A 25,683-nucleotide genomic window follows, 5' to 3' on the forward strand; every position below is an offset into this window, starting at 1 on the left:
CTCCAGCCGGGAAAAGATACGTCTGAATGGAGACCGTGTGCATTCTTCTCGCGGAAGTTGAACAAATCCGAGAGGAACTACACAGTGTACGACCGAGAACTGCTCGCCATTCATGAAGCATTCCGGAAATGGCGGCACTTGCTGATTGGGGCGCAGCACAAGGTTCAAGTCCGAACTGACCACAAAAATCTGGAATACTGGAGAACAGCCCGAGTGCTGAACCAGAGACAAGTGCGATGGGCCCAGGAGTTCTCCAAATTCCACTTTGAGATTCGTTACGTGCCCGGCTCCGAGAACGTGAGGGCGGACGCTCTTTCCAGGAAACCTGAGTACTTAGAGGGGGAGGGAGCGCCTGAGGCAAGGCATGTAATCCCTGAAGACCGCTGGGTGTGTGGGGCGGCATTGGTGGGGCAGAGGGAACTGATAGAGGGTACTGAGAACGATGAATACGCCCAAGAGAAACTCAGAGAGCTCCGGAGGACAGAGGAGAACACAGGGGGGTTCGAAGAAAAGAACGGGGCGTTGTATTACAAAGGGGCACTGTACATACCCGACGGGGAACTGAGGGGCAGAGTACTCAAGCAGTTGCATGACAGCCCCACAGCGGGACATTTTGGACAGCACAAAACCATGTGGTTGGTTACCAGGGAGTTTTGGTGGCCCAAGGTGAGGGAGGACGTACGGGAATATGTCAGGGGTTGCGACAGGTGCCAGCGAGCGAAAGGAGAGAGGGTGGCGCCAGCGGGGCTATTACCCACGCCCGAAAGGCCATGGGAGGCAGTATCCATAGATTTTATGACGGACCTGCCAAAATCCAAAGGCAAAACAGCTGTCATGGTGGTGGTAGATCAATTAACCAAGATGTGTCATTTTATAGCTTGTTCACATGCAGTCACAGCGGAGGAAACCGCCAAGTTGTTTGTAGAACATATTTTTAAGTTGCATGGCGACCCCTTGAGGGTTTTAAGCGACAGAGGGAAACAATTTACTTCCAGGTTCTGGAGGAAACTTATGAGCTTACTGCACGTAGAACTCAATTTCTCAACTGCCCGGCACCCAGAAACCAATGGGCAAGCGGAAAGGGCAAATGGGATTTTACAACAATACCTGAGGTGTTATGTAAAAGACAGAGAAAATGATTGGGTGGATAAGTTACCTCTAGCAGAATTTGCCTACAACAACGCGGAGAACGTGTCCACAGGGATGAGTCCCTTTCTGGCAAATTATGGGTGTCACCCCCGGGCATTCCCAGGAGAGGGAGGGGAGAGGTGGAGCGTGCCGGCGGCGGAATATTTTTTTGAAGAGATGGAGGCGATCCACCGTCAGCTTCAACTTAACTTAGAGAAAGCCAAGGAAGAATATAAGAAGCAAGCAGACAGAAATAGGAGGGAAGGTGAAACTATAAGGGTGGGGGACCGGGTGTGGTTGTCCACCCAAGGGCTACCGTTCAAGGGCGGGAGTAAGAAATTGAGGCCCAAAAGATTGGGACCCTTTGAGGTCATACAGCAGGTCAACCCAGTGGCATTCAAACTCAGGCTGCCCAGTCACATGAAATTACACCCAGTATTTCACAGGTCATTACTGTCACCGTACCGAGAGGGACGTGAGTGGGGGGAGCGTGAGAGAGAGGCCACCCAAACGCCCGTGATAGAAGAGAGAGAGCGCGACATGAACGTGGCAGGAATCATTGATTCCAGGTGGAAGGGGAATCAGGTGGAATATCTGGTAGAATGGGAGGGGGAAGTAGAGTCGGAAAACACTTGGGTACCAGCAGAGGTAGTCAATGACGAGGTTTTAATAGAAACATTTCATCAGCGTTTCCCAAGAAAACCGCAACCCGTGGCACGATTTAGAAGGGAACACTTTGGGATCACCGATGAGGAAGGAGAGTTTGAAGGGTTCCCAGAGTCAGGGGTGGGTGAAGAAGCCGACTCCGACGAAGAAGAGGAAGACGGGGAGAGAGACGGTACGCCGTGGCTAGAAGTGTTAGAATCCTCGGACGACGAGGAGAGTTCCTTCAGGGGCTTTCCGCCCTCACCGCCAGTGGGAGAGGAGGCGGGAGGGGGTGAAGGGGGCCCTGGGGGGGAGGTGGATGTCAGGGAACTGCCATCGGAGAGACAGGTGGTGGACAGGCTCCAGGAGAATAGGAGAGAATCTGCAGCAGAAGAGGGAACCAGCAGGGGGAGTGCAGGAGTCACAGCGGAGGGGAGGCTCTGGGATGCTTCCAGTGAGAGTAGTGGAGAGGTAACGGGACCCCCGTTGGGAACTCCCACCCTTCGCCGGAAACTGTCACGCAGAGAGTCACGAAGGCGCATGTCCGTCAAACAGCTTTTATGTTGGCGTATATTCCGTAGACGCCCACTGTCAGATTCTACCAGCGACTGACGGAGTCATGCTTTGGGGGCTCCGTTAGTGCATCGGTTTGGATGACCAGCCAAACCCCAGAGGGATCAAGCTTTTACGCACAAGCAGCTCATTATCCCATCACACTATGTGAACTGATTCCTATACCCACAAATGCTCACTAGCATAAACAGTATTATAAATTTCCTACAGTTAGGGCTTGTCTACATTGTCGCTTGTCTTTTGCCTGGAAAGCACAGGTCTGAGAGGTTTTCTGCTTTGTCACATGCTTTCAAGGCACAGGTCCAAGTGGTTTTCATTTGCCCCACTGCTTTCTTTGGGAAAACTTGCTGTTTGCTGCTGAATCAGAACAAATGTCAATCCACAGAAAAACCTTCTGTCCTTAAAATCTTGACAGAAGAATTAATTCCTTAGTCATTTTGGTCACAGAGCAAATTGGCTTGATAAACACAAGCACCTATTCCTGGATTTTGAGACTCAAAAGCTGTTAATTGCTCCTGAGAGACAGTCTGATGGCATATACTCAATTTTTTTAGTGTGTAAATCCTTTTGAGGCAAAGCTGTTGCCTTGAACTTCCAAAGGAGGCTCCAAGTCCCAACTCCTTACCTTTTTATTTCCTTTCATAGTCATCTGCTAATTGGTCACTCTCAGAGATTGCATTCAAGAGTGGCCATTCAACTTGTCTTTGCAGTCACAGCCAGCTTCATTCCTTGTTTGTACTGCTTATGCTTTCATAACAGACATTGAATTGCACTCCCAATTCAGTTGAGCCCACAAAATATCTAAGTCTCATCAGTTCTCAGCGCAATCAATTTTGTTCATGTCATGAGGAAAAGTTACAGCACTGGGGACTTTTCAGTTCAGAGAAAAGGCAAGGAAGAGGCAGCATGATAGAAGTATATATAATTATGCAACTGTGAGGTTACCAATGCCACCCTGAGCAATTTGGTATCATCAGCAAACTTTGCTACCTCACTGCTCACACTTCTTCAGATCATTCATGAGAAAGTAAGGAAGCAAATGTCCCAATACAGATTCTTGGGAAACTCCACTTCCTGCATCTCTCCATTGTGAAAACTACCCATTTATTTCAACTCTCTGTTGCCCATTCCTTAATCAGCACTACTGAGTCCCAGGACTACTGAGCTTACTCAGGAGTCTTTGATGAAGTACTCTGTCAAAAACATTTTTAAAGTCCAAGTACACAATGCCAACTGGATCAACTTCTATCTATATCTTTGTTGATGCTCTCAAAGGACATAAAAAGCCTAGTTTTAAAAGTGGATAAAAACACCAATCAGCTAAAAGAAACATCCAACAACAAGAAATCATATCACCTCTGTTGACAAAAAAGGCTGTCTGATCAATTTAAAAAAAGTTTCCAGCAGCTAGTGGCAAGCCATCAAAGAAAGGAGGTATAAATCTCTTTAGTATTTCTACTGTTGTCAGTGATAGTAATTCTGAGTAAGAGGCACTCAAGTTCACCAGTCCAGGGTGAACCAATGTCGGGAATGAGCCAGCTCCTAGTGGAACTTTACAGCCTTCTGCAGAACAGAGAGGTTTAGATTTGACGCAGGCTGAGCAAAGAACACAGCAGACAGTGGTGACTCCTCTGGACACTGGAATGCCGGTTGCCAAGGGAACAACTAAGAGTGGGCTAGAACACAGCCAAAACTCTCAGGAAGCTCAAACAGACCGAACAGACACAGGGACAGTCTGTCAGAACAGGAAGAAGTTGGAGCTAATCTAATAAGTCCAAAGAGTCTGCGAATGCTGCTAGATAGGAAGCAATACAAGAGACAATACAAGGGGCGATGGTTCAATATATTCTATAAGAACCGGAAGGAGCTTCAGAACGGTCATCTTGAGTGATAATGTCAGCGGCTGCGTTAGAGCCGTCTAGAGCTATCTGTTTGTTTTTGCAATAAATCCTCCTTTTTAATTACCTACGCTTACTGTGTTATCAAGCTGGGGACCCAGACTCCTGACAGCCAATCTTGCCTTATTTATTTCAACCTTATGATACACAGTTCAAAACCTTCAAAAATTGTTGATATGCTCTCTCACCTGGTCATCAAGAACAACTAAGTTAAAAATCAATACAGCTGTTCCAGGAGGAAAGGTGATATTTCCTCTTGCTGGACTCAAGTCTTCTTCAGCAGGATTTGGACCACCTTCTACCTGTGAAGAAACATTGTGCCTGTTCAGTAAACATAGATGATGGCTCCAACCATTTGTAATAAGTTCTAAAAAGCAAGCAAGCCTCCTTGCTAGAGTTGGATAATCTTTTGATATTCAATATGAAAGAACATTCCCCATAGTACCAATAAGAATTCGGAAGGCAATTATGTAAATAAGCCTTTCTCAACCTGTGGGTCCCCAGATGTTGGTGAACTACAACTCCCATCACCCCTAGCTAGCAAGGCCAGAGCTCAGGGATGATGGGAGTTGTAGTCCAACAACATCTGGGGACCCACAGGTTGAGAACCGCTGATTTAAATAATGGTAACCCCCACCCTCCAAACCACACAAGCTATGCCAGCTGCATTTGGCAATTAAATCTAAACAGAGGAATGTGTCTGTTTATATTGTTTGTTTGAACTTTAATAAATCTTATACTTCCCAAAGTATGCCTATTTTATAGGACCAGTCTTGTTCTCAGGATTGAGAAACTTGTAATTATACTTCCCATTTATCTCATGGGGAGGAAGGTGGCAATAAATCAGGCTCATTCAAAATTTTACATAACTGCCCTGTTCAAGCCAGGTTGTTGAACCTTTGGGGCGCTAAGTAAAGCATGGAGAATACTGATCTTGAAGCAGCTGTTGACCAATGGGTAACAAGCTTCAGATATCAGAGTAAAGAGACAAGCTTTGCAAAGGCAGGGAATACCCTGGCAGAAGTTAACATGCTGATCTTAAAAGGTCTGCAGTGCAATTGACCCCTTGTATTCCAAAGCATAGCTTGATGACTGTCAGAGCCTGGTCTCTCAAGCAAAGCTGCAGGGAATTCTACAGAGTAGTGTTCTAGTTTAGGGTTATGCAATGTGACACCACAGATGGCTTTAAACTGCATCCTGTCTTCTCCAGCAGGTATCCAAGGTGAGTGAATAGGTTTAGGTATTCAATGAGTTGATTCAGAGCTCTGAGCTTGCAGCTCCCAGATATAACAGGAATTCTTCATCCTCCACAGAGAAGAATTCCTCTCTCTCAGATTTTAGGTGTCATGCATTCCTGGCTTAAATTCCTTATCACAAGCCACCACTAGGGAGATTATGGGGCTAGATCACACCTTGGCACTCAATTATCTAACTACAAACTTAGAACAATTAGAAAAGTCATTTCAGAGAGGCTATATTTATTTACAATTCCAAGACTCACCAGTTTCACTTAAAAAAAATCTTTTAAGGGTAGTTATTTCAACATACTTACCACATAAATCACAGTCACAGTTCCATAGGTACCTTTCTCCCGAACTAGAGTGAGAGGCACAGATTCATTCCTACCTTTGGGCTCACTAAGTGTGATTAAGGCAGGCTAAAATGGGAGGGAGGGAGGGAGGGAGGGAGGGAGGGAGGGGACAGAGGAGAAACAGACAATCAGGTAAATATCCCAACTGCAGAATGTACAAAGGGCTGTTACCATAGAAATGCAAACTCCCAAAGACAAGTTAATCCAATTTGTGAAGTGGTCCACTGATAGCATTTCATTTCCCAGCAACCAAAGGCATGGAAGACAACAGAGATAAATATTTTGTTTTGAACGAATATGGAAATGTGTATCCTCAATTTAAACATTTTGGCCACTACAAGCCAATTAAAAGGCTTTTGTGTTACAATATTTATATTGCTTTTTGAACTTATTAAAATAGATGTTCAGCTAATCTAGTCACATTAAAACAACAGCTGAAAGTTTTGCTAAAGAATTTTTACTGAAAGCAGCAGCAAATTTGACATCCAAATTTCAAGAGATAAGGGCAAGCAGATTTCCAAAATCTTGTCTTTTAAAAATTGTTATACAGATAATCAGCCAAACTCACACTCTCAATTTTTAACTCAGTCTTTATTTCTCTTCACCTCCAAACAATGGGCACAACAGGTAAATTTTCCCTGTAAGGTCAGTTGTTGTTGTTATTATTATTATTATCATCATCATCATACCTATAGACTAGCTGAGGATGTGTCAGTATGGCAGACTGTGTCTTCAAATTATCTGCCTCCCTTCTCTGTTGCCTCTGTATTCTGTTTGTCTTTGCTATCTTACTTGCCTTGATAAAATAACTTTTTTAAAAAACAACAACTCACCCACAATTATTTCACTGATTAGGACGCTCACCGAGAACATTTTAACAATAATCTTAGTACTTTCTTCCAAGTAGTAGTACAACACGCTATTCTTCTTTTGTCTAAACCTTAAGTGATAAATGGCCCCGGAAAGGACTGTACAACTTTTTTTGTCCTGTTACCATTTCCTCTGAAGTCAATACTTGATCACTTTCTTCAGCTTATTTAGGAATGCATTAGGCTCCCTGATCTCCTACCCAAGTTTCAAACTCCATGGTTGCCACTGGCTCATCTCTAATGTCACAGTCTATGAGGTCATAATGAGCCCAACAAGCCAGAGTCCACACACAGGCTGCTTTGACACAACTCTGCAACCTGCTCAGTTAAGTAGCAAAAGTAACGTCTTCACACCAAGGGCTTTTAAATGTGCTGATCACTTGAGCAGTCTCAAAGCTTTTCACTGGATAGATTTCTTGAACCGATTATGATGAGGCAGAATTGGGTTAAAGTAAAGGAACCAAAGATGAAATAAAGTAGTTTATCTAAAGGAACCTATGGCATTTATGCCTGCGGAGAGAGCTGAACTCTCACTTATTAACCACTATGTCACAGGTGCCCAGGAAGATGTCCATTTTCCCACTGACATCTATATTGTTCATCTTATAAATATCTCCATCATTCAATTTCAAGTAACAAAAGGTACAGAAGATGAAAACATACCATATCAAAAGAAATGATTCCAAAGGCATTGTCATTTGATAAAATAGTTACAGATACAGCTCTGGGCAACCCAAGCTTTACTCCTGGAGGTGGATTCTAGAACAAACAAGGCACACAATATGGAAAATTAAAACGGTGCACTGTAAATGGGCCAGTCAATCTATACATGGTGGAAGGGGGTTTCAGTAAGGCCCTGTATTCAATAAAGTGTTTATTTTCAGGGTAAAGGAATTTCTCTTTAATGACACATTCCAAGGAAAGGTATTCAAGTCAACTGAATGCCCCCAAAGCACTAACTTTTCATGAGATACAAATTCTATAGACTCAGTCTGGTTAAACAACAAAGTGTTTGACACAAACTTCGGAGATCATTAATCATAGCTTGACAATATTAATGATACCATAGCAATAAGGAGCTACATGAGAAGCATCTGTTCCCCACCCTCACCCAAGAATCTGGAGTTTGGGGATCTTTTTAGGTCCATTGGTGACGATCTTGAACCAGAATAAAACAAAGGAACACTGACATTATGAAAAATCTTTGTATAACATCTTCACTGTACAGTATTCATAAATCACAGGGACTTGCTATTTGTAATGCACAGCGGACGGGAGAGAAGACAAATGAGAAAACAATGAGGATTGCTTCTATGTTTGAAACATAGCAGAAGCTGTCTCAGTGACCTGTCTTCATTGAAAATGCAAATCCGAACAACAACAGGGAAAAGGCGGCGGGAGGGGGACAAGAAGGAAGAAGTATTCTAAAACTGACCAAGATGATCCTCTTAGCAACGTCATCTACCTCAAAGGAGAGGAGCACACAGAAAGGTAGATTTTGCAATGGCTGCATTATTGTAGAACATTATTATGGAAGACTAACAAATTTATTATAGTATAAAGCTCACTAAACTTTTAAAACAATGGATTAGACACACTAGCCAGGAAGTCAGACAATAACAAGGGAATAAAATCTGCTCCCACCACCACTGCCTCAGGGTGATACAGTTGTCTCCTATAACAGCTGCCTGGCACAGTGAAATGCTTCTGGGCAAGGACAGGCACCCTGTGCAAGGCCAAAATTTGGTGTGTCTCTGCCTCTTGCCTTCCATTCTGCTCAATTCACTATGTCATAGCTGCAATGCCCTGCAGCGCCCCCTAGGCTTGGCACCCAGTGCGGCGGAACTGGTCTCACTGCCCTAAACTCGCCTCTGGCAATGAGTTAAATGGTAGGAAAAAATTCACCTGCTTAATGGTTTCTTACAGTTAGCCTTTCTCTCAAGTTCTTATTTTGCAGCATATTACTTTGTCAGCTTTCTTCAGTAACCTTGCCTGTGGGTTTCTTGTCTATCCATTTCATACTTCCCAAGACCTCTTCCCACTTAGGCCCTCAGCCTGCCCCACACAGCTCCTCCTACCTGCTCCCCCAGGATCCGCCTGAAGTTTTAAACCCACCCAGGAAAACAACTTTTTATTTGCTTCTCAACAAGTACATTCCACTACTGAAAATTTCCCTAAGCCATTTGTGAACAGTCCGCAACATCACACCATCTCAGCCAGTTTGAGATTTCACCACCATAAGCACAATATAAGGTAACTCAAAGAATTTAGCAGACTCAGCATACAATATTTTAATTGAAACTATACAACTATAGCAGAAGGCCCCTGTCTTGCTCTCAGAGTTTATAGTTCATGTTTTAATTTTGAAGGACATTTCTGCGATTTTAAGCTGCTATACAATATGTGCTTCTATATTGAAATTATTTGCTTAGAAGAGCCCGGGAACATCTCCTAGAGAACGTGGCTGGAAATATTGTGAATGTTCAGAGGCTCACCCATAAAATGTCAATCATCAATAATAAATGAAAGACATTATTACAAGTTCAAACACAAAAATATCAAATAACCATTTCACTTAACAAAATAATGAACGACTCTTTTAAAAGGAGGACCAGACTACAAGGGAAGGAGACCTGTGTCTAGTCAGTAGTGACTGAGAAGTTTACAGATGGCAAGTATCTGAAAACTAACTTTTAAACAGCTCTACTTGCTGATACATTTCATGAAAATCACAACAATATTCAAAAATAATTCCAGGAGTCATTATGTATATGTTTTAGATTATTTATTTACATTTTAATGGATCCTGCCCCTTCACTAAAGCCTATATTTTCAGATGTGAAGCTTGTTGCCTTGTTCCCCAACTCTCTATATGGATGTATTTCCTTCTTCCTTTCACTTCAAAACCTAACCAAAGTTTTAAAACATTGAAGCATACCTAAAATGTTGAAGAACCTTTGCTCGATCAGTCTTTGCTATCCAGGAGCCCTTAAACTGTTTTGGACTACAACTCCCATCAGGAACTGTCTGGCACTAAGAGTTGTAGTTCAAAACACCTGGAGGGCCTCAGGGTGGTGATGGCTGGCCTAGACCAACAACATGGGAAAGAGCAGCTTTTTTTCCACTAAGGCCACACACGTACCTCAGCTTAGTCAGAAAAATTAGTGCCTACCTGTAATGTCAAATAAAATATGAATGTCTCATCTGCCTCCGGAAGGTCATCGTCACAGACAGAAATGTACACAGTTCGGTTTGTTTCTGCCTCAGATATGTATGCTGCTGCGTAGGTGTCAAAAAAGTCACCTGTATTTTCACCGTGAATCTGCAATTTGCACACAACAGAAACAATTAAATACTTCTGCTTCAATGCTTATCCTGTGCCATTATTAAAACAAGCAACTTTATTGCTGCAATAGTACATTTCCTATATAAGATTGCAAGAAGTGCCTGCTGGATCAAGTCAATAGACCATCTAGTCTGAAGCCAACCAGATGCCTATGGGAAGCCTGCCAACAGAACCTGACTGCAGCAGAATTATCCCCACCTGCAATTCTCAACAATTAGCATTCAGAGGTATACTGCCTCCAGCTGTGGGGTAGAACATACGATGTTTGTGCTGCTCCTCAATCTAGTAAAGAACCAATTTTCTCCCCGGTTTTCCAAGAACAAATGGCTATGCCCACTCCATCCAAAAACACTCATCTGGTTTGCTTGTTTGTTTGTTTTAATTGTAGCTAATGCTCAGTGTATAACTTTGATATAACAAAAAAAGCAGATTAGCAACATTTCTTACCGCTACAATTGCTGTAACATTCACTGGTTCCCCTGTTCGTTCAATAACTAGGCGTATAACTGTGGTAGATGTTTCGTTAACAATAAATTCTGTTTGTCCGGTGAACTTTACTTCTGTTTCTCCAGAGGTGAAACTGGTGGAAAGTGCTAAAAGGAATGTAACTAGAGAACAGGCAGAGGGCATCCCTGAAAAGAAAGGACAGAAACACAAATGTGGATATGATAAGTGTTTTTACATCATGCTTCTACAAGGCAAAACTAACAGGCCTACTGAAGTCATATTTGTGCTTCTGTTCTGGCCAGTTTCCCCGGACATCTCTGGACTTGACAGCAACTACTGAGATTTCCTGACTAAAACATATCCTGAGGTGTGCTGGACATTCGAGCACTTCTGGTGCAGTTCTTTTAAAAACAGAGCATTACAAAGGAGCTTTGCAAAAGCTTGCAGTTCTGACTGAGAAACGTCAGGGTTCTACCCAACACCAAAAAAGGCAAAAGAAAAGCCAATGTCAATTTATGGGCTTAGTTCCTTGAAAACAGCTTGCCCTCTGTTGGGTGTCCACTCACAGCCACAAAGGCTGTTTACACACTCCCATTACTGTGACTCTAACTGCTGTTTGGGGAAGCAGTGTATACACAGTAGTTAGCCACAATCCATATCTTTCTTGCTATTTATTATGAAATATTGCTGTTTGATGCATTTCCCCTTAAGACACCCTCAATTTGAACTGAGAAAAAGAACCACCTAGCTGCACTTAAGCTGGTAATGTGTACACAGCCAAAGTCTCTCTGGGATGACAATGAGAAGTCCGCACTCTTGACTGCATGTTCCACTAGCATACTAAAATTCTGCAGAGTAAAACGCTACAAATCCACAACAGCAAGAATCTAAACCAATTGTTGCAGTTTTTTTATATACACACAGGTTACAGCTAAGCTACTAACAGCACAGTCCTATGTATATCTACACAAAAAGAAGTCCTACTGAGTGAGCATAGTATGCAGCCTAAACCTGGAATCCAATGCATACATAGCAAGGAGCTAAAGTGTGTCGAAATGCTCCAAATAAGCAAGAAAATAAAATTGATCGGTGGTAGACCTAAGCCCTACTTGGGCACTGTCCTTCAAACAACTGCATGAGGGGGAGAGAAGGGCTGCATCTACTGACCTGATCCCCACAACACACACACTATCACTTCCCCAACACCCATGCATTTAGAGGGCATATCCATAGCAGAGTCTCTTTTACCTTACCCTGTGTTGGATAGGTAGCCTCCCCCAGTGATGCCCCTAACATGTAAAAGGGACAGTAGGGGATGAAGGGATGGATGTATATGCTGCCCATCCACTCAGGGCAACTCCCAGCAAAATATTAAAAACACAATAAAACATCAACCATTAAAAACGTCCCTGAACAGGGCTGCCTTCAGATGACTTCTAAAAATCATATAGCTGTTTATCAGTTTGACATGTGATGGGAGGGTGTTCCACAGGGTGGGTGCCACTACTGAGAAGGCCCTCTGCCTAGTTCCCTGTAACTTCACTTCTCACAGTGGGGAAATTGCTAGAAGGCCCTTGGAGCTGAACCTCAGTGTCCGGGCTGAGAGATGTAAGTGGAGACACTCCTTCATATTTCACCAAAAAAACTATAATGGAGAGTGCTTGGTGATCGGGGCTCACAGTGGTGGTGTGGGAAGTAAATAAATATCTGGGAGTATACTTCTAATCTCTATTTGTGAAACACTGGTAAGCAACACAGTCTGAGATGCAATGCTAGACCAGTGTTTCCCAACCTTGTGCCTCCAGCTGTTTTTGGACTACAATTCCCATCATCCCTTGCCACTGGTCTTGCTAGTCAGGGATGATGGGAGTTGTAGTTCAAAAACAGCTGGAGGCACAAGGTTGGGAAACACTGTGCTAGACCAACTGGTCACATCAACCTAGTTGTTTCTATGACTCCTCAAGAGGGTGTGATGCTTTAGAATTGATGCTCATTAGTACTCAACAATTTTAGAATGCAATATTTTGAGGAGATGAATCTGAACTTAGAAAGCAAATAACAGGATTAAAAAGGGGGAGGGGAAATCAAAACCATCCTGATAGTTTTGCTGGAACTGAAATCCTCAATACATCGTTTTAATGAGTGTTAATAAATGTAGCTTATTACAAACTTGCCAAGTGATTTCCATATTGGTTCTGCCCCCAGAGCACAAATGTTTTACCAAGTGTACAACTTCAACATGAACATCTTTGCATACTTTTTGTAAACTCTGAACCAACCTCTCGCTTTACAAATACAGGTGTGATCCATTATGAACTAAGGGTGCTGTTGACCTTTTAACTATGGCAGTTACCTTGGTATAGACTAAGCAAGCATCTTCCCACGGTGTGTGCCTCAAGTAAATAATCCCGAAAATATGATCCTTACGGAGCAAGGTAACAGCGTTTAGAGTTACTTGAATTCTATTACCTCTGCTAAGGGGCATTCTGAAACTATAAAGTTACTCCTGTGGAACAAGAGAAGTCTCATAATCATATCATCAATTATTCACCTAGCAAGAATTCTTCCTTATTACATCTATTTGTACAATAAATTGCTTTTACAAAAAAGTATATTAAAACAACCTTTCAAACAGTTGCCTCACAAAATCATTTCAGCCAGGGATGTTTGTAAAAATAACATTTGGACAAACAGAAAAATGTCTTGCAAGTGGCACCCAATATCATAAAATAGTTAAGCATATAAATTTGTTCATATACACAATTCTGTTCTTTGAAATGAAAAGAATAACTCTCTCCATTTTTGCATGCACTTTTTTCCTTCAAATGAACTGAGAACAGATATTAAAATAAAAATTATCTTGCAACAACTTTTCTCATGGAGGATGTAAAACAATGCTTCTAATTTTGTAGCTGAGTCCCTCAGTGGGACTTATTTCAGTCTGAGCATGAAATACATTTCTTAGAATTTTTTATGTCTCCTTTGGCAGAAAACAGGCATAGTGTTTCATTATTACCGTCCCCCTGCACCCAGCATGTCACATATTCCAAAGAGAAACTCTGATTATTATTTTCTTTTTTAAAAAGGTTCTGAGAGTAACACTGGTTCAGGTTAAGCTTAGATTTGGTCATTAATGACATATTAAATACACAGAACTTCAATTTGATTTTAATAGTAGCTGTCCCCTGGAACAGAATGTTCAATGCTGTCACTGTTATTAACAATTAGGTTGCACTATTCAATCCAAAGAATAGATTTAGTTGATTTCCCAAACAATTCACAATTTGTGTATGTCATTTATGAAAGAGAATGTATCAACTCATTCAGCATTCGCTAAAGGACAAACTACGAAAGCGTTGCTTGAGGAAGAGGAAGGATAGATTCATAAGATTTAGAACTCTCTGTTGTACCCAGTAATATCATGATTAACTCACCCCAGCAGAAAATTACTATGATGAATGATGAAAATTGTTTCTGCAATTATGGACTGGAACTAGTGCAATGTTCTTCAGAAATCATGTACATTGTGCAAGTCCCATGTCTATCACTCAACATTCCATCATGCTCTAGAGCAGGACTGGAGAAAGAGTGGCTCTCCAGCTGTTACTGGCCTACAACTCCCAACAACTCAGTTAACTGGCCATGCTAGCAGGGGTTGATCAGAACTGGGTCAAACACCATCTGAAGGACTAAAGGAACCCACCTCTGCTCTAAGGTTTGACACTGACCTGACTCTGACGGCACCTTTTTACTTTTGCTTATATAAGTGAATGGCTATGATACAAAGTAGGGTCTCGCACAGTGGAAATGAAAACCAACCCATTGCACACAGAGACCCAACAGGGTAGAACTATGCTCCTCATTCCCCTTTTGAAGAGAATGCATCTCTACAGCTGGTTTTTTGTTTTTTCAAAGTTTCTCTCTCCCACAATATATATATATAGAGAGAGAGAGAGAACCAATTTTTGGAATGGACAAAGGAAGAAGGAGATCCCCCCCCCCAATACTTATCCCCTTAGGATAATCAACCACCTTAGAATGAAGAGCCTGTGACCCTCCAGATTTGAAACTGCGAAAGAAGTGGGGGGAGGGCAGAGGCAGTGGCAGCTGCTGCAGCGAAGTGTAAAGGGAAACACTTCATTTGCAGACTGGATTGAAGTAGTAGTAGTAATAAAAGAAGTAGTAGTAGTAGTAGTAGTAGTAGTAGTAGTAGTAATGTGATTTATTACCTGCCTTTCATTCCCAAGTCCCAGGACGGATCATAGCAATTTGAAATACAGTACATTAAAACAGTTTTTTAAAAAAATAAGAGCACATGAAGTCAAACAGCCAGGCAAAAGAAGAGGTATTTGCAGCCACTGTTGGTCAGAAGTGTACAGTGGTATCTCGGGTTAAGTACTTAATTCGTTCCAGAGGTCTGTTCTTAACCTGAAACTGTGCTTAACCTGAAGCACCACTTTAGCTAATGGGGCCTCCTCCTGCTGCTGCCGCGCCACCAGAGCACAATTTCCGTTCTCATCCTGAAGCAAAGTTCTTAATCCTTTCCCCTATGCAGGTGATTGACAGGGGTGAACCACCCACCTGTCAAAGTAGTCCACTGGAGTTGGGAGATGTCAGGATCCAGGCCACCAGCCAGATCCAGGCCTCTTCCGTGATTTAAATAACTGTACTGATCCCCTAGCCACCCTAGGAACCTTTGGGTTGATGGGCTGAACATGTATAACATAAACAAAATACCCATCCACATGGCTGACAGGAGCAATTGCAAAACCAGCACATGCTGTAGACTCTCTCATTCACCTGCAAGATTGTCCATGGAAAACCATATGTCTTTTTCCTAGATCACCTTCAGCTTTTTCACTTGAAGAAAACAAAAATGAACAACACTGAACTAGGTGCAAAGGATGACTCCTTTCATTATAACTGCAAGGGAAATGAAGCAAAAAAACAAAATCCAAATGTCCCCCCCCCCCAAAAAAAATGCTGGTTTCAAATGCTCAGGTCAAAATTACGCAAGTTTTATAATTTAACACCTCACTGTATGTTATTATGGACATTATCTTGGTAGGCATTTGTCATAGTCAGCTGACTTTGATGAAAGATGACTTCACACATTACAAACTGCAAACACAGAAGCCTTCACAGTTCCCACTGTTAACCACTACATACGGTATGTGGTTATAGGGCATAAGCTTTCTCACCCTCAGTTGAAAACATTATATCAGGAGTCTCAAGTAACAGCTGGATGGAGATATATAAAAGCTGATATGAGCTGTTTGAAATCATGTACTCTTGTTAACATTAGATGACAACTGACTGTGTCTGTGGTGCAGCTTTTTCATGAAGGTGGAGGTAACTGTGTTTGTGAATGAGAAAAATAACACACCATTCACATTAGCCATCCATGACTGTCCAATTAGTAGTTGATAAAATGTGCCTGAAATAAAAACTTGTCTTATGGATTACAGCAGAATTGAAAGTCCAGGAATAGAAAAAGTTTTTGATGGCTACTTCTGTTCTGTCACAATTTCAACAGATTTGCTTATAACAGAATACAATAATTCTACCTCATTCAGAGGCATGTGCCATTCTAGCTTCTATAAGGAAAGTTTCACAACAGGCAGCATTGTACTGTAAATGTACTTACTCAGCATATTTGTACCCTGCTTTTTGGCCATTCCAGCTCCTCTGAGGCTGTACCTGCAGAGACCTTGTGAGATAAATCAGGCAGATCACTCTGGCTCTCCTCTGCTGTTAAAATGGGAGGTGGGGATACCCTTGGGATACCCTTTCCAGCAGTTGTAAGACTTCACCTTAGGATGGGTAAAAGGAGGCTACAGTACCACTCCACTCCACCCAAAAAACCCATTTTATGCAGTGATCCTGCACCACACAGGAATTTATGCATCAGAAAAACACAGCACAGGATTAACTTTCAAAAGAATTAATATTACTCAGCATGGTGGCTCCTTCCAAAGGAACAAACACATAAAAACCACCCTGTATATTCATGTGCTTACCAAACATCACACTACATTACTCAGCCTAGTCTGGCAGCATGCAATTATATTTTAAATGCTATACAATTGTATTCGAGAGTTCTAGGGTTACTCAACATTACAGTAGCATATCCATTTTTATTCCATCATGCTTTCATTGCACAAAAGATATTCCTTCCCGGTTTTCATAGAATGCACACAGAAATCTATTCTACGTTTCCATCCTTTTGATGAAAGTAGATATTCGCCTCTTCTCTTATCTCCTGTACAAAGGACATTTCCACATTTGTCCAGTTCTGATTTGAAGTCTCAAGAGCACAGCACCCTGACCAGATACTAACTAAAGAAATACAGCCTTGAAAAAAATGTGACTGGAAGACATCCCCATTATTATCTTGCCCTGAGTACTGATTTTTTTAAAAGCTTTATTGAGCCACCATTTAATAACTACTATTTAATCATTATAATCATTCACTTATTAGTTAAGTATTTTGCTTTCCCAGCCCCATGGCACCCCTAGAGTTCAAGACAAGGAACCCTCTTTGTTGATTAGAGTTATTTAAGACCGGCAACAATAACCATGCTGGAAAGAAAAGTACTTTGAGAGGATTACACAAGGGTTAGTTCTCAACAGCACCAAGCTGAGGAAAGCAAATTACAAACCCCCAAGTACTTCATTGCATGTAACCAAATTGGCTGGTTGAAATGCTAATTGCCTTTCAGGACCGCTAAGGGCAGACAGTGTGGCTCTGGCTTCATGGGAATTACATGCATTTTTCTCCCCCCACTTCTCTGCGCCATTGTCTTGCTGAGAAGGATTCAAAATCTATTCAGAAAGGTAGTCCCTTCCCTCAACTTTCAAACATGTGAGAAAGCTCTGACCGATACTTCAGATTGCCTTGGTCTGCCAAATCTATAGCAGATGGCTGAATTAGAGCCATGTTAAATCCCCACTAAAGCAGTGCAAGATCAGCCTAGGAGCAGCAACTGGGGAAAAGGAGGCCAGCTTCTTGAAGCCAATGAGCGGCAGGGTCACAAACAGATTTTAATGTAATTGAACGTGATGGAGCATATTTCTCCTCACCCCCCAATATCTAGCATACTTCAGCTCAGGGACGTCTGTTATTCCCTTTGCTATATTCAAAACCTGCAGCAATCAAAGAGGTTGTGTGTATACAACACATCACCCTATTCTGCATTGTCACAGGAATGCAGCAGCACCATTTACTGTGTAAATAAATTTATTTCACATATGAACTGGCTGATGCACTGAAACCGTCTTTACAAGTTTCAGTGCACTTTGCAAGTGCTTGACCAAATGTGCTATTATTACTCCATTTATGCAGCAGCCATAGGATTTTTAGCACTTTTTAATATAAAATGAGCTCTCAGGCATTCAAGCCTTCTTAACCTGAATTCCACTTTTCCTGAAGAAGCACAACAAAGATTTTCACACTGCTGAATTTCTCATGCAAGGACATCCAGGAATTGGATTATTTATGTAAGTGTAGCTTTATTTACGTAGAGTGTCTTCATTTGGATTATGGTAGCAGAATGATCTCTACAGTTACCTGATTTGACAGTCCCTCCGCTTTATAGAAGTGGTGTTTAGCTTTAGAATAAAAAGCTGTTTGTCTCTATATCCCTCAAAGTCTACTTTCGACAGAAGAGTTGAAAAAAATAAATAAATTCTTATCTGGTATATAACTTGAATTGGACAGTCAGGGTGTTCAAATGTAAACAGAGGTAATGTTCTCAGTGTAACTATTTATGATACACTACATCCCCTATCTTGGTTTGAGCCTTACCTAAAAAATAGAATAAAATTAAATTGGTTCAGAAGTGGTAGGAGTGCTACTGAAATAGGTAAGAAGTGCTCACATATGTAAACCTACACACGTGTCCAGTGATTTGGACTCTGCACAAATCAGTATTTGGATTCAGCACAGTACAAGGCTTAACAAGTTCATTATTTCTTCTTCTTGAACAATTGTATACCTTGACTCAAACAGGAATTTGAACAGTGGAAGCAATACTAATTATAGAAATTTTTGCAATTATTTCTCAAAATTTTATAACCAGTAATTTAAGAGACGAATAATTCCACAAATCCCATTTGTGTACATCTTGACAAGCCAAGAGACATTTAACTCTACTCACCCAAGTAGCCACTTTCAACTAAGTAATGGGATACAAGTAATGTAACTGAAGTGTATCTGATAAGCTCTCTAAACAATATCACATGTTCACATTTCTTCATAAATTGGTGGGCTTTATGACATTAAATGACATTGGCTCCCAACATCTCCAGTTGAGTAACATTAGCCCTGCAAGACTGAAGGAAATATTTTCTATATACATTTGCTGGCCACAATTCAGCCTGACCTAAATGCTCTTTGAGTCTCATTTCTTTTACTGATGAAGTTAGAATGTGGTTGCTTTTTTTTGCTTTTAAAAAACAGGTCAAAAGCACTTATAATCTTGTCCACATTTGTTCCATACCTGAAAGTGCACAAAGACTTAACCAAGGCTTACATTTTATTAGGCTCACTCTAACCCATGCACAACTTCCAAATGTTGTCATCTGCCTTCAGTTGTACTTGCAATTTCTGACCAAAGTTGTAGCACTCAAAACCAGAAATTTTGCTAACACTAATAAAAACCTTTACTCCCTTTTTAAGTCAATGGCAACTTTAACACCATGATTTGTGTCAGTTATCATATTGTTCAAACCTATTATCATATGGAAAGTGAAACATGATAAGCCCAAGTCATTGTGGATAATACATTTATTTCACAACTTAAGGTACAAATTTGTGAAAGAATTACTGACTGAATCATAGACATTTGACAACAACTTTAAACAATATTTCATTCATAGTACCTGGTAGTCTGGTACACAATGGGACTTCTTAGCAAGTAGGCATAGGATTACAAGGCTTCAGTCTCATGGACATTAACTGGAGAGTAAGTCTCACTGACCTAAGTGGAACTTACTTCAGAGTAAAAATGCACAGTACTGGACTACATGCTCCATTAATTTCATTAATTTCATTAATTTCATTAATTTCATTCAAGGGGGTTAAGCACATGCCTATTTTCCACTGAAACCTACAGCACAGTCCTGTACACGCTCACTCAGAAGTAAGCCCCAATGATCTCATTGACTTACTCTTGGGTAAGTGTATATAGGACCTTACAGTCCTATAGTGTATATAGTGACCTTACAGTCACTTAACATCATGTTCTTGATCTCTGTGTAAATGATTTATTTCTCAGCATTTCCAGGTTAATACCTTGTTTCTGACTCGTTGCATTCTAGATAAGAATGGAAATTACATGTGAAAATGAGGAAGAATTTCATCTGTAGATGCTCTTTGTTCTATCTTTTATTATTCACCTGCTTGTTGCATATTCCTGCGTTGCTAGATGATCCTCAGGGTCCCTTCCACCTCTACAATTCTACAATCTCTATGTACAAAGCACATGTTCCCCCACAAATCCTTATCATAGCATGTAGGGGGTGTATTTACATGGCAGGAGGGACCTAAAGCAACAGGAGGGCTGAAGTTCCACATCTGAGTAATGTATAATTAAACATTATGGATTGTAGCCAAAGAAGTCGAGCTAACTAAAACGAATGGACTTCAGCTAGCCTTGACTAACCCAAGCCCATTGATTTCAGAGGGTCTACTCTGTGTAGGAATACGTCGGATGCCACCCACGAAAGAAGCCTGCCCAATCCCCATGCAAAGCAATGGCACTTTTTAAAGCCGAGCAAACCATTCTTAGAAATAAGGGGGGGGGAGGGGAGTTTTGCATTGACTTTTAAGTTATTGTTTTACAGCTAGCAATGCAAAACCATCGCTTCGAATGCTTGTTTCCCCCCCCCCCCCAAAAAAAAGACTACTTTACAAGGCAGAGACATGGAAAAGCGTTAAAAAAGAGAGAGAGATGAGAATTGAGGGCGGGCGGAGGACAGTGAGGCAGCGCCTCTGCTTTGCTCCCAAGGAAAAAGCGCAACCCATTAAAAGCAATGGCGAAAGGGGGACTGGGGCGCCGCGGGTTTCGTGGCGGCGCCCTGAGCCCCGGGCCCGTCCCCTGCAAAGGAAACCCGAGAAAGCCCGCTTACTCCCAAGTAAGAGGCTCCCGGGCGGCAGGCTTCGGGCGGCGAAGCGAGGCGGGACCCTTTGCCGGGTGCAGCGCGAGGGGAAAGATGAGCGGGAAAACGCTGAGGGAAAACGCTGAGGGGAAGAGCTCGCCGGCAGCAACAGGTGCTGCGAGCGCAGCGAAAGGAGGGCAACTTTCCCACGGCCGGCCGGGAGCCCTGGTGAGGCAACTACCTACCTAGACCCGGGGATGTGGACATGGGCGTCCCGTGGACTCGCTCGCTCGCTCGCTCGCTGGCTCGCGCCCTGTCGCTCACGCCGGCATGCCGCCGCGTCCCGTCACGGCCAGCCCTCCGACGGCGCCCGGGCGCGTTGCAGCCTGGACGCTCACCTCCTCCTCCTCCTCCTGCTCCTCCACCTCCTCGTCGTCCTCTCAGCTCTCGCGGCGGCTGGGAGGAGACAAGGGGGCCACCCACCCCGCGGCCCCTTCCTGAGGGGACTGGCCGCAGGCGAGGCGGGAAGGAGAGTCACCCGCCCTCGCGCCGACGGCGGCAAGGCTTCTTGATTGGGACTGAGCTGAGCCTGGGATTCAGCAGCAGCCCTGGAATAGGAAAGAAGAGGGCGCTTGAGCATGTGCAGAGTGTTCCCTCAGGTCTTGCCAAGTGACAGCATTATTATTATTATTATTGCAAAATAAAAGTACCACCAATATAGGAGTCAACTCCTAGGGGCTGAGGAGGTCTTCACCCACCCCCAATAATGCATTTGAGGGGGCCGCCGCCCCCCAGTTTATGAGCATTGCCATTCAAATGGTGTGCATGCGCTGCGTCATGTGATCAATTATGCAGGGGAGGGCTTATTGGGACCCCCCAATATTTTATTCAAGTTGGCATCCCTGACCACCAGTATTGGTGTGTGTGTGTGTTGCAGAGACTCCAGATACAGTGTTACCTTGGTTCTCAAACTTAATCTGTTCCGTAAGTTTGTTCCAAAACCAAAGCGTTCCAAAACCAAGGCACACTTTCCCATAGAAAGTAATGCAAAATGGATTAATCCATTCCAGACTTTTAAAAACAACCCTTAAAACAGCAATTTAACATGAATTTGACTATCTAACGAGACCATTGATCCATAAAATGAAAGCAATAAACCATGTACTGCAGGCACACAATCAATCAGTAGCTGAACTGGGTTCAGTCACAAAAACAAAACAAAAAGAGACGCAAAAGCAAAAACTCAAATAGCAAAAACAGACAGATTTCAGCATAACACTCAAAACAGAAGCACGGCACTCAAAAATGGAAGTGTGGCACACAAATCAGAAGCGTAACACTCTTATGGAGCATGTTCAGCTTCCAAAAACACTTTGCAAAGGAACACTTACTTCTGAGTTTGCAGTGTTTGGGTTCCAAGTTGTTTGAGAACCAAGGTGTTTGAGAAACAAGGTACCACTGTATATTCTTTCAGGAGTTGACTTTAGTTCCAGGAACCTCTCTTTCTTTCTTTCTTTCTTTTTAAGTGTTACTTTCCACCTAAGGAAAATGTGGTTCTCCGGCAAGGTAGTTCAGTCAGTGGCATAGGATCCAAGAGGCCAAGGTCCCTTCAGCTCCCCAAAGTTGAGGGGCACTGCCATTCAAATGGTGTGTATGTGTTGTGTCTTGTGATCGATTATGCAGGGTGGGGCTTACCTGTAAAGCCCCCAAACCCAATATTTTATTCAAGTTGGCACCCCTGACCAATGGACTATTTCATTCATCATATGGGATACAGTTGTGAGACAGGTATGGGCCCAGCTGGATCAGAAAAAAACTGAATGTCTTCTGGCATGAGGGGAGTTGTTTGTTTTTGTATTTCTTGTTTTATTGAATTTCTCTTTTGTGACCTTAGGCAAAAGGTGTATCGTTGAAAAAGCAATTAAGAAACCTGACAAAAAGAAATAGTGGATGTTAGATTGCAAAGTTTGCAATTTAATTTTTGCTTTGATGGCTGCCTGCAAAACTCTGGCAACCACCTCTGCTTGCATATTGTGTAATCCCTTCTCTAAAAAACAAAACAAAATTTAAAAGTTTATGCCATTAAAAAACATGTTAGGACTTTTAAACGGAGACTGGGAACACACATTCTCCACTTAAAAACAATGTGATGATACAAAGTATCTGAGGCTTCTCCAGTTGTTGTCTTGAAAGTATCATGCTGATCTTAATGTTTATTGAGACATACACAACATTTTTATCAATAGGATGTCGTTGCGAGTGAGTGCATTTATATTGCAACTGGTCCAGCAAAGGAAAACTAAATTGACAAGACTCTTTTTGCTAAGTGTTGGCTTTCTGCCAAGTTCCTCAAATTCAGTGAGTTTTATTATTCCTGGTGATAATAGTAGCAATACTACATGCAGCCTCATGATGACAATTTTATTTTTCTCTTTGCTTATTGAGGCACAGTGCCCGTGTTTACAGTTATTTTTCTACTACATTGCTGCTTTTCTGAGATGGACAACTGCTTTATGTCAGACAAGGCCTGATCAGCGTCAACAGGAGCCTGTCACTATCATCCCCCAACCTCTTCTTCCTGCCCTTCTGTCTGAAAGGTTATTGCTGCCTGACACAAGGCACTCCAAAGCCATTCCTGAAGACTCCACATACTGCCTGAATAGTGGTTTAAACCTCTACAGATCTTGAGGGTGAAAATTAGATGGTCTCATCTTGCTTTAAAATATGTCCTCTCCAGCTCAGCTTTCATTTTGCCTTTAAAAGAAATTTGTTGTTAATACAGAAGATATAGCAAGAATGGTCCTAATTGTGTGGTTAGACATTCCCTTTCCTTCTTTGTGCTGGGCTGCACACTTTGAAAAATGCCTCAGAGGAGGACAAAACACAACTGAAAGCAGCAGCAGCGGCCTCCAGTTTGTTTGTTTGTTTTCAAGTCTTGCCTTTTTCCTTTTACTGGCATGGCATGAATGAAGACAGAAGACAAGGGGGACTTGAAAGAAAAACGTGGGCGGAGGAAAGGAGCTTAGAGAAGGAAAGAGTGACTAACACTGCTTGATCTTAATAGGTTATGTGCTAAGTAATAATAATAAAAAAAGACCACAGGGTTGTGTGCAGCGAGTGCTTTTCCAGCACAACTTCACAAGCCTTGGCATTGTACCAGAAAGTTGGTGTAAGATCCTGTGAAGCAGAGTGCGGGTGGTCCAAAAGAAGGGTGCCATTGAATTTCATCCCAGGGGGTCTTATGAGAGCATGAACACCAAACACAGAACAACTATATGCCAATATACATCGCTTTGCGTGCAGGTACCAAGGTTGTGGGAAGCAATCCAAAAGTCACTGCCAGCCCTGTATAGTTATGAGTGACCAGCCATGTTCTGTGCATTGATAATTATGGGCTCCCAAGAAACTGGTGATATAGCCCACAACATGATATGTGCAGATTTCACAATAGTGATAAATGTTAAATGACAAATTATTAAAAGGAAAGTGTTTTGTAGGGAGTTCTGATGATGAAAAGTAAGAGATGTTCCTCTGTCAAGAAGGGTATTTGGGTGGCTTGAATATTATACAGCAGGCAGTTTCTTGACTTGATTGGCAGAGATTATTGAAATAACTTGTCTTTGTTGTGAAAGACCTGGCAGGAAAGTTATGTGCCCAATATCAAAGGAAAGTTACATGCTAGATATCAAAGAAATTTTCCCAATGAAGACAAGGGAATTTGTAAATAAGGGTTCTGAAGGATAGCACAGTTCAGAATATGAGCACAGTGGACATTTTACAAAGAGGATGTTTCATAAATACAATGGATTGTTTTGTGTTAAGTTCTTAGACACTTGTCACAATAACCCATATAATGGTGAGGAAAGGGCATGTTGTTCCCAATCTCTTTGGAAGTTTTATGTTGTAACTATGTGCAAAGAATGAGAAGAAGAATTCACAACACTGCCAACCACAAACAGATTTCCACAGTGAGACTGTAATGGTCAAAGAATAATAGCAATGACCACTTACCAGACAGTGGAGAGGATTTAGCAATAATTGCTTCTTTCCTACCTGTTACATTTTCTCTGCTATCTCCAAAGTGGTTAAACATCAATACAGGGTAGTAGCAAATACAAACGTGAATGTTCGATATATTATTATTAATAGTATTACCATATTTACACGAATCTAATGTGGACCTCAATTTTCAAAACCTTGAAACCAAAAAAGCATTTGCTGGCAAATTTAAATGCTCCATCAAATCTAATGTGGACCCTAATTTTCAAGACATAATTTGGCCAAAAAAGGTGTGCATGACATTTGAGTAAATACAGTATTATTATTATTATTATTATTATTATTATTATTATTATTATTATATGCAACCCTTCATCACAGTGCAGTTCACAACCAATTAATCAATTTTGCAAACAGATGCTTCTGCCCAACATCTTTTACACTTTAGAAGAGAAACTAAAGAAGGAGAATAGACAACTCTTTCCTCCTTTAGCATTTCCATCAAGTGACATTTCAGCAGCAGAAATATCTTAAAGAAATCTTTGCTTAGCACCAGGATAAAATATGCATTCATTGGATTCTGAGAACAAAACCTAATTGCTACATGCAGTGGTTAGTGTTTAAGCGAACTGAGTGGAGATGGCACATAATAATATAAGAACATAAGAAGCACCTGCTGAATCAGGTCAATGACCCATCTGGTCCATCATCCTGCTCTCATCGTAGCCAACCAGATACCTATGAGCAGGGATGGATTTAGGGGGGGGTGACTGGTTCAGTCACAATGGGCACACATCCTTGGGGACACTGCAGGCGGCGTCACATCGATGATGTATAATGGAAGGTGAGAGGCAGGAGGGTGCTAAATTTTGGCGTTGTCCAGAGTGCCACTGAAATTTGAGACCAAGGTTCTCCACTGCTATGAGAAACCCACAAGCTCTACCTGAGCACGAGAGCACTCTCTCCCAGCAACTGGTCCTCAGAAGCGTTACTGCCTACTTTTAATCAGCAAAACATCTGCATCTACAAATGGGCAGTGAAGTCAGCCCTACCTTGAGGTGCAGCAAGTCAGCTACCAAACGTGGC

At 42.1% G+C, this 25,683-nt stretch overlaps 1 protein-coding gene across 5 annotated transcripts in view; it reads right to left on the minus strand.

Moving 5' to 3' along the window:
* The window catches only part of ADGRV1 (adhesion G protein-coupled receptor V1), a 251,864-nt gene extending 230,947 nt beyond the window's left edge, over positions 1–20,917 (minus strand). For 2 of the 5 annotated variants that reach the window (XM_081880293.1, XM_081880294.1), the window contains exons 1-6: positions 20,844–20,894; positions 10,498–10,682; positions 9,877–10,026; positions 7,368–7,463; positions 5,797–5,901; positions 4,433–4,546 (exon numbers count right to left, since the gene is read on the minus strand). In XM_081880293.1, the coding sequence (XP_081736419.1) occupies positions 4,433–4,546; positions 5,797–5,901; positions 7,368–7,463; positions 9,877–10,026; positions 10,498–10,682; positions 20,844–20,865 (672 nt within the window). In that variant the 5' untranslated portion in view covers positions 20,866–20,894. Of the gene's footprint in view, positions 1–4,432; positions 4,547–5,796; positions 5,902–6,829; positions 6,902–7,367; positions 7,464–9,876; positions 10,027–10,497; positions 10,683–19,896; positions 19,940–20,843 lie in introns of those variants that run through there. The other 3 variants (XM_081880292.1, XM_081880290.1, XM_081880291.1) reach the window with 3 other exon arrangements.
* Positions 20,918–25,683: the final 4,766 nt, after the last annotated feature.

Source organism: Podarcis erhardii (assembly GCF_964252035.2).
Source record: "Podarcis erhardii genome assembly, chromosome: 11".
In the NCBI taxonomy this organism is placed as follows: Eukaryota; Metazoa; Chordata; class Lepidosauria; order Squamata; family Lacertidae; genus Podarcis; species Podarcis erhardii.